General features: G+C 48.7%; 1 protein-coding gene across 3 annotated transcripts in view; it reads right to left on the bottom strand.

Moving 5' to 3' along the window:
• Positions 1-16,771, bottom strand: part of LOC126645278 (chromatin remodeling regulator CECR2) — a 102,176-nt gene that overhangs the window by 23,483 nt on the left and 61,922 nt on the right. For 2 of the 3 annotated variants that reach the window (XR_007630108.1, XM_050325540.1), the window contains exons 3-8: positions 8,054-8,237; positions 7,164-7,303; positions 6,567-6,671; positions 5,905-5,954; positions 3,391-3,560; positions 2,562-2,639 (exon numbers count right to left, since the gene is read on the bottom strand). Coding sequence is in view for 2 of the 3 variants with exons in the window: in XM_050325540.1 (XP_050181497.1) it covers positions 2,562-2,639; positions 3,391-3,560; positions 5,905-5,954; positions 6,567-6,671; positions 7,164-7,303; positions 8,054-8,237 (727 nt within the window). In the remaining variant the exon portion in view is untranslated. Of the gene's footprint in view, positions 1-2,561; positions 2,640-3,390; positions 3,561-5,904; positions 5,955-6,566; positions 6,672-7,163; positions 7,304-8,053; positions 8,238-16,771 lie in introns of those variants that run through there. The other variant, XM_050325541.1, reaches the window with a different exon arrangement.

Below are 16,771 nucleotides of genomic sequence, written 5' to 3'. Positions count from 1 at the left end.
CTGGATTCATACAACTTCCACCATTCATGTCCTATGAAGACATGAACACAACATCCAAGCTGCAGTGCTCACCACCAGGACCTTTCCAAGCCTGCAGGGTGCATTCAGCACCCTACACTGTAACGCCATCGAATCCATAGCATGTTCCAGGTCAACACACCACGAATACAGCATCGACAAAGCAAGGGGACAAATTTAAGCAAAGAAAGGGTGTAATCCAACCAGATCTAGTAAGCAGAAGAAGAAAAGGGAAAAGCAGAAACCACAAGTGCAGTGAGCCCCAAGGGCTGCAGCAGACACTCACAATGGCACTTGCTCCCTGCAGTGCTTGCAGGGCAGCAGCAATGCTGGCACGGGCTCTTGAGACACTTCAGACACAGAAACAAGCTGATTTTCAGAGGGACCCTCTGCCTGGTGTACCCCTTAAGCCCCTTGGGGATGAGTGTGCTCAACTCAGGGTTAAAAAAATATGCAAACACAATCCAGTAACTCCTACGAGATGTGGTGGAAGCCGACGCTTATTGGAATGATAAAAACAAGAACCAAACGCAAGTTAAACTTCCTTCCTGACCACAGAGGTGGCAAAAGGACGTTTCTCCAGCTTCCTCCCCCACTTGGAGGATACAAACCACTGCTACCACGGCATCACCGCCTCCTTCCCTCCGGCAGAGAGCACTCCAGGACACAACATCGCTGCCTTCCCCTGGCCCTGCGACCTGAAAGGGCCAAACTCCTGCCTTCTGCTTTGCTCTCCAGGCAGTTGGTATCAGACTTCAGGGGCAGAAGGCCAGGAGGCGCGGGTGCCCTGGACACCCCGGCCCCTCATCCGCCAACCCTTTCCCGCTCAGGTTTCCGCAGCGTGATCCTAATGAGGGTGCTGCTCAGGCGGCTCTTAATGAGGAGCTAATCTGAACCACCTGTTGAGAAATCCCCTGCAGGATCAGGAGCCCATGGAGCAGTTACATCTCGGACTGAAGCGGCAGCCAGGAGGAAGGGGTCACCTGCACTCGGCCGAGGTTTTCTCCCCCAGGCGAGCCTGCTGCCCACCCTCAGTTGACAAACAACACATCAGACATGCTCGCACCTTCCTTGGCTCCCCAGTGGCAGGGATGACTGCCACATCCTGCTGGGGAGCACTGTGAGCATCACCACCCTCACACTGCCTGGCTCCCTGCGCCCCAGGAAGCCAGGAGGGCCCCCCGCTCACTGGAAACGTTTCACTGGCCCACAGGCAGCAATTAACAGCCCTCTGCCACAGCAGACCTGGAGCACCTGCGGTACTGATTAGCATCATTCAGGCTCCATGTGTTTCCCACTCCCCTCCTCCTCTGGGATTTCTGCTGCCTGTGAACAAACACGTGTCCCTGTGCTTCCTGCACGGTGGGCTTTGCAGAGAGCAATTCTGGCCCCAAACTGACCATCACTAGGGTCTTATTTTCCTCCCAGCAGGCTTTTATCTGCAGCATGATGAGAAGTTCTTCCTTCCTTTCATTTATCTGTTCCAAGGAAGTAAATTTATTGCAGGGAACTGTACTTTCTCCTTTGTTTTGTGGGAGACCCTGACTATGGCTCATGTGGAATATTCCCTGCAGCTCAATTTCCCAGGCTCTGACAAAACACCAGGTAACTACGTTTTGATTACATCTACAGTGAGAGATTATGCCACAACCTGATAGAATCAAGACAATCTTTTCCTCCAGAGCTAATCCTGAGTTGTCTGACCGATTGCTTTGGGTAGCAGTTGCCAGTTCAAAGACCCCCCATCTCCATGGCACCACATCCCTGGCTGTGCCAGCATGACTGTTAGGGGCTGTGTGGTGAACTGGATTGGAAAACTGATCTATGTTAAAAATAACCCTGACTAAAGAAAAAGGTTATATTTAACTCCAGTCATTTTCCTGGGTCTGGTTCACTGCACAGACCCACAAGGAGCGGCCGCAGAAGTGCTGTTACACTGATGGTGTGGAGGAGATGAGGGTGAAGAGGCACAGAAGGAGCCATTTCAGACAACATAGCTGCAGTTTGATAAGCATTTCTTTAAGCTGCCTAAATTGTGACTTCCATTTCCAGCTGACCCCCTCCTAGCTCAGCTCCACATGCCGCATCAGTCATTCTTCTCTCTCTCAGCACTATCTACACCCTCATGTGTTTGCAGCCTCACGTTTTCCCCTTGGCTGAATTTCTGTCATTTCCCTTTGTAAGCCGGTTCTTCTAGCCCTCTCATCCTTCTTCAACTTTTCTTTGAACTGCCTCGAATGTGCCAGCACTTTCATTGAAGTGGAATTCCCCAGACTGAGCGCAGATTTCCATATGCAGCTGCACCGGAGACTGCAGCGAGGCCGGTTACCTCTGCGATCCAGAGGGCAGCACCTCCCTGCTCGCCATAGAAACCCCGAGTGTCAGCCTGCCTTTGACAGGCATTACCACCCATCTCTCTTTCAGCACAAGCACTTTCAAGCGACTCCTTCCCACTGAATAGCGATGCTGCGGTTTATTTTTTCCCCCAGGAGGCATCTGCTCTCGCCTCCCTCCTTCGTCCTCCCCCTCGCACCCCCCCTCACCTCCTGCTTGATTGGTTTGATGGGCTGATGGTCAGACATCCACCTGGGAGAAAACTCTGTCCGCTGCAGACGCTTCTCCTGAAACAGGGTTGAGAATTGAGGGAAGGAAAAAGAGAGTGGAGGAAATTAGGGCACATCGGTGACACTGGCAGGAGAAACTCTGGGGGCTAGAAGTGACCATGAAATCCCTATTAGCTTTACAAGGGTAGCAAACAAGCAAACTGAACTCAATCCAACAACATCACGCTGGCTGCAGAGCCCATTTTACAAAGCCATCTAGCCGAAGGATCCCTTTCCAAATCTGTCCCACCTGAAAACATTCAGTTGACGGACAACACTCTTCGGAGTTTCAGGGCTCTGACATAACCAGCTCAAGCAGCCTTAACTAGAACAGCTAAAGCAGCCAGTGCCCCTCCAGCAGAGCCAGCTGAGAAAGGTCAGTAAAAGTGGAATCACAGGCAGTTTGCATAGAAAAGCTAGGCTGTAAATCGCAGCAGTTCAAAAGCACAGAGAATTCCCTGCAAGGAGAAAAGGGACACAGACCATGGCTGAAGACAGTAACCCCTTCAGCCATCCTGCCAACGCTGCCATGCAACCACGAACCAGATCCTCGAGCATCAACTCTAGCCCTGCCACAGCATGGGGGAGGAGTCTTTCCTCCCCCCCCCCAGGCTGCACAGCCCCCACATCCATGACACTTGGAGGCTGGAGGTGGGGAGAAGCAGAAAGGGGTGACGGGTTGCTTGGATTCAGCTCTCCTTCACTCAGCAAACGTCCATGCTCTTGGAAGCAGTCAAAGAGAGGTAAACAGGATGTCATGTCTCCTCACCTTCTGTGCAATCATGTTGCAGATCTCCGGCAGGAAGTCTTCACTCAAGAGTTTGTAGAGCTGCCGCTCTCTAAGGGAAGTCCTCTCTCTGAAGCTCTCTGTGACCTGCCTCCACTCCTCTTCCGTCTGGCACAGCAGCCACCATGTTCCACGGCCAGGCCCTTGGGACCCTTCAAAAACATGAAAGGATGTTATCTCCACAGCAGTTATGACTAACAGCTCTTCTTGATCCCTTCTCTTCTCTCCTCAGGGCTCAGGAAGAGTAAAAGACACTGTTAATGGCCACTGTTATGGAAAATGTGCTCTTTGCTATAGACCCAAAGCTCTCCTCATCCACCAGAAGCACTGCTCCCTCTCTTAGTGACACTGAAAGTGATGCCAAGACACAGAGGAAACACACAGGTGAAGAAATAATGGTGGCACATGGCAACACATGGGTAGTACAACATCCCTGTAGCAAGCCTACATTCCAGCTATGATGGCCCAGAGAAAAGGATTTAATTTGTTTCTTGTAATGGAGGCTGTCAGTCAGAGCAGGACAAGGGGAAATACAAATGTCTGATTTAGTCTGGCAGTAGAATAAAACCATCAAAAAATACTGTAATTTGAAATAAGCCTTTTTTTTTTTTTTTTTTTAAGCACTGCAAACCTTTTCTGCAGTGGAAAAAATCCTCCTATTCTCCCCAAATGAAACATTTTGTTCACAGGCACTTGAAAGAACAGAAGAGGAAGCGAAGGACAGGGTTCATCAGGCTGCCAGATGAAGGGGAAGTTCCAAAAGTTCACATCCCATCCCTGCTTGATCCAGAGTGGGATTGAAGCAGATCACCCACTGCTCTGAGCGTGTCCCAACTACCAAGACACTCTGAGCTGTTCCACCTTGTGTGAAACATTTGAATATTAACTGTAAAGGAAGGGCTCTCTTGCATGGTGGTTGGAACACCCACCTGGAGAGGGGGAATGTGGTTCCTGCTCCGCAAATGTTTACACAGAGCAGAGAAGCCTCATGGGTTGCAACTTGTACGCTTTTGCCCCAGGATGCTCTCTAAGCAAAAAAGGTTGTGGCCCTTTTTTTTTTTTCGCTTGGGAGACTGGGGGGGGATAAGTCTTGAATCAAAAACCTTCAGGCTGGGGAGTTCTCAGCTCCCTCTAGACTTTTCTAGAGCTAACCACTGGCTCCTGGAAAGAAAGCAACGGCCACCACTGCCACTGGCAGATGTCATGCACCTTCTCACCACATTTTCAGGCAAATTAACAACGAAAAATGTAAAGAAGTAAAAATCCAGAGCCCCTTTCTCTCTGAACCTGACTCTGGGCCCTTTATGGGTCTGAGCTGCAAGTGCCTCTGGCATGCAAGCTGTCAGGTTGCCCTAGGAAGACCAGAAAGCTGCAGCCTCCCCCCAGCCACCTGCCCTCTGTCAGAAGCCTGGATGCCGTGGCAGTGGCACAGAGTGAGCACATGCTCCGAGTCGCAGGCCAGCCTGGACTTGAGCCCACCCTCAGCTTCAGCTCAAGTGAATGCACTGGGCACTGGTGAGGAAGATGGCAAAGGACCAGCCATCTGCCCACCTGCAGGGGGGAGCTTACCTGCACGCTGCCCCCAAACCCTGTACCCTTGTTTCCTATGCCCTTGCCAGCTGCCTACAACTCATTTCAATAGCAAACAGGACTAAGGCACTGCTTTGTGCCACCAGAAGATTACTCTGCAGCTGAAGTGACACAATTTGCTGGAGGACAATGATCTGATAAAACCCCCAGCGCCTCAGCCTCATGCGCACCGCTCTGGCTCTGCCTCCCAGCTCTGGAACAGCCGCCAGGAAATCTGAAGACAAAGGGCAAAGGGAAGGAGGCATGGGAAAGACAATGCCACCCTTGCCTTTTATTGTGAGGGAACAGGCAGGCTGAGTCCCTGGGTTTTGTGGAAGCCAGTGGATACACATGTATGACAAATGAGTCCCAGCTCCCTTGAACTCACATTCATGTTGCCAAGTCATTCTTTCTGCTTACCTCATTAACCCTTAGGTGGGTACCCCCAAGATGTCATTTACTGTGCTCAGCCACCCAGTAGCTACCAGGAAGGAGAAGTGAGGAGGATCAAAAAGGTTCTTCCTTCTCTCTCTTGGCATCACTGACCCACTCTCTTCCCAGCCCTAAAAAACACACCCGCTACCAACAGGGCCATGTGTTTACCTCATCCCTGGAAGAGTGAGGATGATTCAAAACCCATTTTTGTAGGTGAGCCCTCAAGGTCTAGTGCATCCCAGTAGGTTAGGTTTCTTCCTCCCAAAATCATCCACGATTAGATAGGGAGCCTACAGGTGCCCAGGCTCCCAGCTGCAAGGCAGCCTGTAATCCCTGCAAACCCCTCCTTCCCAACTTGGCTCCAACCACCAGCAGAAAGACTCTCCCTTTCCTGAGAAAGGCTGGGTTGTTACAGACATCTCTCTGGGCTTTGATAATTTAAGAACAATGTTAGCTGATGGTATCAACCCTGATGCCACAAAATCTCTTTACCATTTCTTATCTGAGTCTCATGGATTAGCAAGTTCTCTTCTGCCTTCTCCCTACCAAAAAAACAAAGAGAAGAAGTGATACAATAAATACATTACTTCACACCACTGAAATGCATCTGCTTCTAAGAAGAAGAATGGGGGACACAGCAATTATTCAATGCACAGCAAAACCATGAAAAAACCACCCTGCAGAACACACGCTTGATATGTTTTCACATATATATTTATCATAGCTTCATAAAGTTTTTAAAAGTGAAGGGTGTAGGCTGAAGTTTGGCAAGTACAGTATTTCAGTTCTTGTGTAAGCATCCTGAAATCTATACTGACTCAAGTGGCTGTGATTTTTGGCCTCAAGTGCTACACAGTGAAAATGTTCTTTATCAGGAGCAAATCCTCTAGCACTTCATGGTGGAACTACATTTGAAGTGAGGTGGTTGGAAGAGTGATGCCCCGTGTTTCACCGAACTTCCAGCTCGGTCAGAATTTGCTTTGGAGAGTGATCAAAGCATCCACCAAGTCTGAGCTTGCTTTGCTTCAGAGATGCATTGAAATTATGGTTGCATGGTATAATACATACTTATTGGGGGAACCCCAGAACTACATTATATTTCCCTCTGGGAACATACGTATTTTGAGTCTGTTGCAGGAAGAACGCTTCCATACCTCAGCAAATTTTCCTCTAGTAGTTTTTTCCGCTTTGGAGGTCGCCCTCGTCTCTTGCCTGTTTTCCCAGGAACATTTGGGGTGTTTGTCTGCTCCCCACATCCCCTGAAAAATGGCAAAACCACCATGAAATATCTGCTGAGCAAGGGAACTTAGACTGGCAGGATGGGAGGGCACAGAAATCAGAACAGCTGCTAGGAACTCAACCAAAGGAGGGATTAAATCAGAGCAGCAACAGGACGAGGAGGGGAGAGGAGGGATTCCCACTGGCTGGGAGCCTGCTCTGGGAGCCGCCGGCACGGCATGGTACGGTGCGGGGCAGACAGGCAGGAATGCAGTGGGGCAGGCAGCATCGTTCCCACAGCAGGCTCTCCTGGTGCCACAAAGGCTGCAGGCTGGCTCTGACACAATGCACGGCGCGGGGCAGCTCCGCTGTCTGCTTGGCAACTCCAGACTCGCCCCGCACTGCCCCGGCCTCTCCCAGGACCCCCCCCGGCACAACAGCAGTCAGGCGGAGCCCCCTCCAGCCGGGCTGGCTGTGCCCCCCTCGCCCCCTGCACCCAGACATGGTGGGGGGCCATGTGTGAGGGTTGTTACCTGTCTGGAGCCAGCTCTCCGTTGGTTTTCCCCTGCACCGGGTCCTCCTTGTACATCCGTGTGCCATAGAAGTACCAGTACAGGGCCCCGCTGCTGTCCTCGCCCAGCGGCTCCACGCGGAGGCTGTCGGCGTCCAGGCCCTGCGCCCACCGGGAGCCCCCCGCCAGACGGTGACAAGTTGAAAAGCGGCCACATTGTCACACAAAACATGATGACACTCCTCCGCAAACACCTCCCTCCCTCCCTCCTTCCCTCCCACCATGCCACAGCAGCAGTACAGCTGCTCCTCCCGGCCGAGCTGGGAAAATATTACTCCAGGGGGAAGGCGACTGTTCGCTCTCTGTCCAGGGAGGGATTTAGATTGGCATCTCTAATTTGAATGGCCTCTCTCGTTTTAACATTTCATCTCTGGTGCTCCTGACAGGGAAGGTCTAATTAGTGCTGGCGACAGTCACGCACAGCCCTGAGAAGCTCCCTCCCCCCCTCCCTGCCTCTACCCTCCCCCCAGCTCCCCCAGTATACTTCAGCCCCATCCTTTCATCTCACACCATCCCTCAGCAAGGCAGTATCAGCTCTCACAGCCCTGCCATTGGAGCATCTCCAAATTCACTCTTCTCAGGAAGAGTAGCCAGCAAAGCCAATTTGCTTAGTGACTCCCATGTTATGAATACATCCGCAGAGGACAAGGGCCCAATCCTTGGGGCACTTGCCTTGGGTCCTCTGCAAGGCAGAGGAGGAGATGGAGAACTGCCAACCCACTGTGTCACCACCAGTTACCTGGCTTAAAATACACTGAAAAGCATCTACTCCTCTCTTCCCAGGAAAATTCATGGATCTGGCCCAGCTCCTATGGCCACACTGTTTCCCCCCATCCCTGCTGCCCAAAGCACCTTGAGGAGGTCGAAGACGTCATCTGCATCGAGGCGGTAGTCGCAGAGGCGGTGCAGGATCTCCACCCGGGTGCGCAGGGGCAGCTCCTGGAAGGTGGATTCCCGCAAGGGGTTGGGTTTCCCCTCCTCAAGCTCCCAGCGGTAGTTGATGATGTCCTCCAGGTAGCTGTGAAACGTCTGGGATCTAACCAAGGGAAAAAAGTCCCGCTTACTGTAAACACTTACTGTAGTTTGGCATGCCAGAAACACCTGGTGCACCAAGCAACTCAAACCCAACACAGAGACAGCACCTGTAGGAAAACGATGCCTCACAACAGCTATGGCTTGGTGCAGCTCTGTAACCCATATTCCCAAAACACAGCAACCTCACAGCGACACCATGGGATTTCACATTGTACACAGACAGCTTACAGGACTCTGCATTTCTGTTGTTTCCTTCTAAACTGAAAGAATGACACCTAAATATCATGGCAGTTAGGCCTCATGCCCTTTCTACCCCAATGGGCAGTGCCTTGTGCTAGCACCAACATCCACCCTTTGCTAAAACAGGATGCAACAAAGCTTATTGGTCTGATCCCCTTCCACCTCTCCCCATTTGATGCCTAAACCCTCTTATTCAGTTTTTCATTTGCCCCTCACATCTGTCACTGCCAAGCCCTGCTCCACCCCTCTCTGCCTCTAAAGTAGTTTCCCACACCCTGATTCAGTGCCCTGAAACTTTCCAGAGCTCATCACCTCCTCCCCACTTTGCTGATTTATGCTTCCCATACTCCTGTTGTATCCCCTACTCATCTCTCCCTTCATCCCCAAAGGTGCTGCCACTTTCTACCTGTTCCTGCCTCCATCAGTGCCTGTGGAGCACAGCCCAATTAACACACACGGCTTGGACCCTGACACACGATGAGGATCATCCCCAGCATGAGTATACCTCCCAAACAGGGCTCAGCCCAGAGGGCTGTACCCTCTGTAGTCTCCCAGATGATCAAGCCGAACATTCAAGCTCTTCATAAACATTACTACTAAATTGATCTTTGTCATCTTCCAGCTGGGCCACATGAAGTCCCACTTTCACTCCCAGCAGTTCACCATATAACTCAAGGAAGCAGACATTTCTTACCCTTGTCTGTCATTGAGGGTAAATGTCCCCATCTGACTGTTGATGGAGCTTACGGCTAAAAGAACTCCTGTCCATATTTTAATGAGACGTAAGCCTTTAATCTGAATGCTGAAAATTTCAGGGCAGGGAACAAGGTGAGGCCATGTGTCCCTAAATATTAAACTTTCTGAAGATCTGTCCGTATCACTTTGAGTCCTGAGACTTGCCAGGCTCGCTCAGCCTGCTCGAGCTGTGCACCCTGAGCACAGCAAAGGGGGACCCCCCCATGCCCCAGCCATTCTTGCACACACGGGAAGTCCATATGCCAGCAAGAACACCACTGGGTACACATTCCCACCAGCTCTCAAAAAGGCAGCTCAACTTGATAGGTTTTTGGCACAAGCAGATTCCTCTATATGATTAATGGAACCGCGCCAGCGCCACAGAATTGCATTTCCCCGAGAAACCGCTAACTTCTACAAAAGCCATTATTTTTAAACAAAGAGATAGAAGAGTGTGATCCAACTGAAGAAAGATGGTTAAAAGTCAACAAGAAGTCAGCTATTAGACAGAGGTCTTCACACATTTGGTAAAAACTGGACTTCTTTGCAAGGACCATGACTGGACAGTGACTGCAGGAACGAAGGAACAGATGCCTCAAGCCATGTCCACCTGGCAGCATTTCCCTTCCTCCTTGAGTAGAGAGAAGTCGGTGCTACCACCCTGCAGATCACTCCTCGCCAGCCTGCTTCCTTCTGACGTCAAAAGCAAGCTGACCTTCCCGGGATACGTCCTCTCACCCGATGACTGTCACCAGCCCTCTGGTTGTATTTAACAGCAGATTGAATGTACACGGATCTAGTGCCTTCTGCAACCTGGAGTTTGCTCTTTTCTGCATGACACAAGTAAAGCATCAGTATTTCCAAGTACCTTTGTTTCACTCCCACTAATATCAGCAGTCAAAAAAATGCAGCTTGAAACAGCCCCCTGTGTTGACAAAGTTCAGTCAAAAAGGGAGAACTGACATCTGACATTTTATGAAATGATGTATGTGCTGCCTCAAGTAATAATTTTAGGGTAAAAAAGACAGCAAATATCCTTTTTTAAAGTGAAGTATTTGATGCAGAATACACCTACCAGGAGTAGCTGTGCATCCCCAGTGTCTTCCTCATTTAACTCAAGACCCAATTTCCAGCAAGCACTTCAGCTTGGCAAAGAGTGCAATAACAGATTCCCTTTATAGACTTCTTTAAGAGTGCTATTTGATCACACATCTTGAATGTTAGATATTTACCAAAGCCATTAGATTAAAAAAAAAACCCAAAAAAAAGGGAAAAAAGACAGCTTTGACAAGCTTTCAGAATAGAGTGATGAGAATATCTTTTCCTGGAAGCAGGAAGGCAACAACTCTATTTGGATGCTTAGTCAGTTGCAGAAGGGAAATGACTGTAAGCTCTCAGAGAAAATTCCATTTTCAGCCCCCCAAGTTTAGTTCTTCCACTCTGTCAGAGGTCAAGGCAGAAGATTATTTCATCAAGTCTGATACAGAGGTTCTGGCTATTTCCAACAAAATTGTCTGCAAAACAGTTTCCCTAGGATCCTGAATGACTAGTGAGTGACAAAGACTGGACAGGAAGAAGCCACAAAATAACAGGGTCTTATCTGCTCCAATTTTTTTCTGGTTAATTTTTTTTCCTCCCTAGAAAAAAGGGGGAAAGGCATGGCAAAAAGGTGATCAGACAGATGCTTTTGCTGCTTGCATGAGTTCACTCATCTTGCTCTATCATTTTGGCTGCCCTCAAAGGAAGCTGATCCAGGAAGCCCCTCAATTCCAGAGGATCATCTGAAATCTTTGCCTATGTAGCTCTCTTTCCCCCTGGGGACTGGCTCTGTTGACTTAACCAATTTAGTTTGAGTTTGACTTTCACATAAGTGGCTAACACTAGAAATTTCCGCCATCCACCCAGTGTTCAATGCATTACAAGCTCTGTTCTTAAGAGCACTTTTGAGTTCCTACCCCCATCAATTTTCAAAGACAGCTACTGTGCATTTGTCGCTTTGAATAAGGATAGAAATGAGAACCAGAGATGGGAAACAGATGTCTCAAGGCATTCCCAATCACTCTCAATCTTGCCCAATTTATATTTTCCCCCTTAATGGGAATCGACCTCTTTCCTCCAGACAAATGCAGGGTGCTCGTCTTCAGCCTGTCTGCCACACCTTCAGTTAGTTTCACTCAGCCTGTCTCTGATGTATTTCCCTTTGAAAAAGTTTCTCAAACAGCCCCTTCAGTTTGGAGAAGAAAACCTGCAGGGAGCACAGCAATCTGTGAGAACTCTGCCCTTGGGTTTTCTGAGCAGAAATGCTCAGGGCCAACTGTTCAGAATTAAAATTCAAAACCAGGAACCAGAGAGGTGTCCAGGAATGGAATGACCGGGATACAGTCTGTTAAATACCCTTTTTTCAAGTTCACTAATAGGACAGTGATACACTTGCAGGTATGCCAAGTCCTACAGAGTCACTGCTGCAACTGAGAACCTCTGAAAACCCTTTTGTAGGTGGGAAAAGGGCTGGAAGGAGATAATTGAGACAGATGTTTCTCTTCTCCAGAGGTTCTCAGCATCACTGAGACTTGCAGAAATGCTCAACCAATGGAGGCAGTGTTAGGTCAGCAATGTCCTTCCTCTATAAATTGAAGCATTCCCAAGGAGGCTGAACTGGTACATGAACACATTCTATATCAGGGCACATATCCAAATGAAAACCAACTCTCTTCTGAAAGTAAACTGGGAGTTCTAGAAACAATTTACAAAGAAGTGTGAAACCACAGGCATGACTGTCACCACATGTCAACCACTTCCTCACATACAGCATAACCATCTTCCATACAGCTCATTAAGCCAAGGAAAAGTATTACAGAAATCAACTGTAAGAGATCAGAAGAGGTACCTCAGAGTACTCTGCAATTGTAAAACTTCATCCTCCCAACCCTTTTCTTCCATCTCAACTTCACTAGCATCTATTAGTGTTCCAGAAAACTGAGACAAAATTTCCCTCACTTGTCAAAACATCTCTTACTATGCAGTTGCCCCCTGATGTGCAAATCAGTTTGGATAGCTGTAGTGGGGCAGTGCTGGAACAGTAGCTGCATATCTGTGTGATACATCCCACACAGATGCAGATGATTTTTCCTGAGCCCAATGCAATTCTTAATCTCATCCCTGGCTGTGTTCTAAAAACCAAAGGGTTGCTGCTAGAGGTCCCCACCTTTCTTTGCAAAGATTAGAAAGGAGGTCAAAGCTGAACTGCAACTGTGGTTGAAAGTTTTAATTGCATGTTGCAGATCTCTGCATACACAAAACGAAATCTGGGGCACAGGGAAGGACATGACCGAGCACATCCATGTCAAAGGGGAGGAACAGAGTCAGACAATCCACAAGAGCACCAGCAAGGCTGCAGCTCAAGTTGCCTGTGATCTTTAGCAGCAGCTGCAAAAAAATCAGGGCATAAAGAAGATGGAGCAAGTTGAAGGAGGGGCTGCTCTCCAACATGGGTATCAGCGTCCAGAACAGCCAGAGAAATGATACACCACCCCCTGACAGCTCAGCGCCGCAGCCCGGCCATCTGCTGCCCGGCTGCCTCCCAAAGAGGGAGGTTTCTCTGTGCTCCAGGAGAGGGGAGCTGAGGACTCCTCCCCCCGCCTGGCGATCCCAGTGGCTTCCCCTGCTCGCTGGAGAGGCACCCTTCCCACCTCCTGGGCTTTTAACGCGTGGGGTCATGCTCTGCTGTCACAAAAACAAGCTTGGCCAGCGTGCCCGGCTTCCCGGAGGGGCTCCTTTGGAGACCTCAGGAAGAGAGGGTGAAAATTTCAGAGTTGATGGGAGGTACGGAAAAATTTGGTCGGAGCTTCTGATGCGCACGCTTGGGAGGCAACAGCTGCACCCAGAGACCCCAGCCCCCCCAGGCACCCTGTAGGGCAAACCCAACGTGAAATTCCTTCTGAGCAAACCCAGCACCCTCAGGGCTGGAATTATGTGTACACACACGCACACACGTGCTTATTTTTTTTATCCTCATGCCCAAAGGAAGCAGAGCCACTTGCGCTCTTAGTTTTAAAGACTCCAAAGTAAATCAAGTCTTGGCTGGAAAACTGTAAACAAAATCAAGCCAAACAAACAAAAGCAAAACCAAACACTGATTCAGTAAGAGAGTCCCTGCGTCAATTTGCACTTCCTGCAGGCAGGATGCCATAGCCTGAGAGTGGAATTACTGCTACAGCACACTGCCCTATCTGGTCTATTGCTGCCAATTTTGTTACAAGCCCTCCCCCTACACACATCCCTTAAAAAACACCCTAAACACAAGCCCCCACCCCCAAACCCCCAAACTTGTGGGAGCAAATATTAGATTAAGAGAAACATTAGGGTAAGGAGTTGGAAATATTGGAGACAAAAATCTCACAGTGATGCTCAGCTACTGCTGGCACACAAAAATAAGCCTCCTGAAAGTTCAGATGCCAAATAATTGCCTGGACCACTAGCTAGAATATCTATCATGTTGACAGTGTTTTAGGTCTCTTGTTTCATTTAATTTACAAAATGCAACGGAAGAGTAAATACTGGAACACTCTTGAGCTGAAACTGCTGGGAAAATGGCAAGCCTGACCTGCATCTAATCCCAGACAGTATATTGTTCTTCAGATTAAAACCAAGAACCCTGACAAAACCAAGGGATGACGGAGAGCAGGAACAACAATAGACCTCTTCCACCTCCTACCCAAGAGCTGTATGTCGGAGGAACATGGAAAACAAGACTGGGAGAGCTCAGCCTTTCCCTGAAGGACCATTTGAACAGGAATATAACTACTCTTGCAGTTCTTATTAGACTGTTAGCCAGGAAGAAAAATAATAGCGGTGATACTTGTGTCTGGTAAACGCTTTAAAAAGCTGAAAAAGACTCAGATGCCCCCAGCCACGCAGCACAAGCATTGCTTTTAGGAGTTCTTAGTACTAAATGAGAAAGGACTTCTTGGGCATCTAATTCACAGCACACAAGAGAACTGGCTTTGCTTCTGTGATCTCTCTAGTTAAAAGAAAAAACAACCTCAAAAATCAAGGTCTTATCAGAACAGACGTTTTATCATGGAATTAATTTTATGGACTGAAGATATTTCACCTTATGGGCTGGCACCTTTTAAGTTCTGAATTGGCAAAAAGACATCAGCTTGGTGTTGAGAGTCACTCAGGTGTTAATGAGAGCATTAACTGACAGATGGCATTCAAGATATTTCTCGCCTCTCCAATGAAGACAGCTTCTTTGCTACAGCAGAGATCAGGAAAGCTTAATTCTTAACAAGCATACAATGCCTTGGCACAAAGGCAAGCCCTCTGGAAGGTAATGGGAAGGATTCAGGGTTTGCTGGGATGACCTCAGTCAAACATCATTAACAGGGTCAGGAGAAGCAAAGCCTATTTCAGAAGAAAAAAAATAATGTAAGGACCCTCATGATCAATCTATCGTGGCTTGTCAGAAAGAGAAAGCTTAGGCTGACCTTAGAAGCAATATGAGTTACTACTACCAGCCTGACCTTGAGCTCTCATGTAACAATGGAGACTTTCTTTTTTTTACTGTATTAATGAGCTTTCTTATCTGAGGTGGGGGAGGAGGCTTTATGGACCAGCTGGTACTTCACCTTCAAGCAATTTACCATACTGAGAAACTAAGTCAAGTATGATGCAGGGGAAAAAAATGCTACCCCATCATTCTTGGGGAGGAAAAGGGTTGGGTAGGTATCCTTCCAAGCCCTCCGTATGCAGCCTGCTCAGAAGGCGTGCAAGCCAGAAGAGACTATGTCCTCCTCAGACCATGGGCCAACTTGTCATCAGGGTGGCCAAACTGGCAGCAAGCACCCTGAAGGGTCTCTGCACAAAACACTTTACTGTGGCAGAGCAAAATGACAGAGAACCTGGAGATCCAGGAACCGTGACCTTAAACTTTAACAGCTGCATTCCGTGTCCAATTAAACGAGCAGTGCCACTAGTACTGCTGAGGTGGACAGACTTCAAAAATTCCAGCCAGAAACAGCCTAGAGGGAGGCAGTAACTCCTGGGTGCACCACGCTTGTGACAGACCTCAGCAAGGTCCAACCCTGGCAGAGTCCCTGTGATGGAGGAAACAAACACCTGGGCACATCCTGCCTTCCAATGCCTTTTTTGAAACATGCCTAGAGAAAACCTGCTGGCCTACTAGTGGTTGTGAACAAAAGCAGGACAGCTGACATTACTGGACCCCGAATGAGACCACAAAGTGGTGGTGGTGGAAATAAAATTCCAATTACATTGGTCAAAGCTCCAGAGTGAAGTTTCTCCTCCCAGAGTCGTGAAGACAGCAGAGACTGCTGGAGTACAAGGCCGTCACAAGACATGTACAGGCTTGCCTTTTGGCTTCCACTGCAAGCCTGAACTAGTTTCTTGACCTTGCTGAAGCCTCAGTAATTCTGTGGCTTACCTGTGGGGCCATCAGGAGCACTGGCAGTGAAGGGAAAGAGAAAGACACCCGAAGAATTGAGCGGGTCGACTGCACTGAGCCCTACACACAAGGACATTTGTCTTCACCACTGCTGAACACAGAAAGACAGTCTTTCTACATTAGAACCATGGTTTTATTTCAAAACATAAGGACAAAATATTAGCTGGTTAGCGAACATTAAGCAGAGGTAGCTCTTCCCTAAAATAGTCCAGTCTAACTCCTGGATTTGGCAGTCTGAAACATGAGCGATCAGAGGTTTCCACAGTCATGAAAGAGGCACCCAAAGGTTTCCACAAAAGTAAAGGCCAGTAGAGTAATTTCAGCACCCCAGCAATTCCTCTTGCCTGCCTCTCTCTAGTCCATCCCATAACTTGCTTCTAGAACTCAAATGTGGCCCTGAGTCCAGACCACCCCAAGAATATGCTGAAGAAATATTTAGAGAAGACAACAGGGTTCTGGATGTTTCCTCCAATATGATAACATAAAGTTAGGACAGGAAGTTCTCCAGCAATAGGGCTGCTCAACCTTGCTAAGGAAATCTAATTTGCATGGTTGGATGCTGTAGAATCCACTGCCTTCCCAGCTGAACTCCTTACGTGTTTGTGTTTAGGAGAGAGAAAAAAATCAGCTAAGAAACCCCATGGCTAAGAACATTCCTACTCCTTGTCTTCCTCCATCTTACCTTGAGTGATCTCCCACACAATAAAAACTGGGGAAGCTGGAAGGGGAGCTGGCAGATATGCTGTATCCCACAGAGAAGCAGAATAGGAACAGCTATGGAGCAAGGCAGTGTCTCTGGGGAGGCAGAGAGAATGGAGAGCTGATGTGGGTTGTCTAGTCTAATAAGGGATCACACCACAGGAGCATGTGCTGGCTTGACAGAAGCAAGTGCAGTCACTTAACCTGGGTATGACAGCTGATGTAGGAGCATTGCTTTGTTACCCCAAAAAAAGGGGAGTATGAAGGAAGAAAAGGAAGAAGAGGAAGGCATAAGGTCACTGCAGCTGCCTGCACTTCAGGAAGGTTCCAGGTCTGCTTGTTCAGACTTCTCACCCCAGCCACACCCATAAAACTGAGCAACCAAGGAACTTTTC

The sequence above is a fragment of the Myiozetetes cayanensis genome, unplaced genomic scaffold, assembly GCF_022539395.1.
Source record: "Myiozetetes cayanensis isolate MyiCay16 unplaced genomic scaffold, myiCay2020 scf3, whole genome shotgun sequence".
Taxonomy (NCBI): Eukaryota; Metazoa; Chordata; class Aves; order Passeriformes; family Tyrannidae; genus Myiozetetes; species Myiozetetes cayanensis.
The sequence above is the reverse complement of the archived record's forward strand: the minus strand, read 5'-3'. Positions and strand labels throughout refer to the sequence as shown.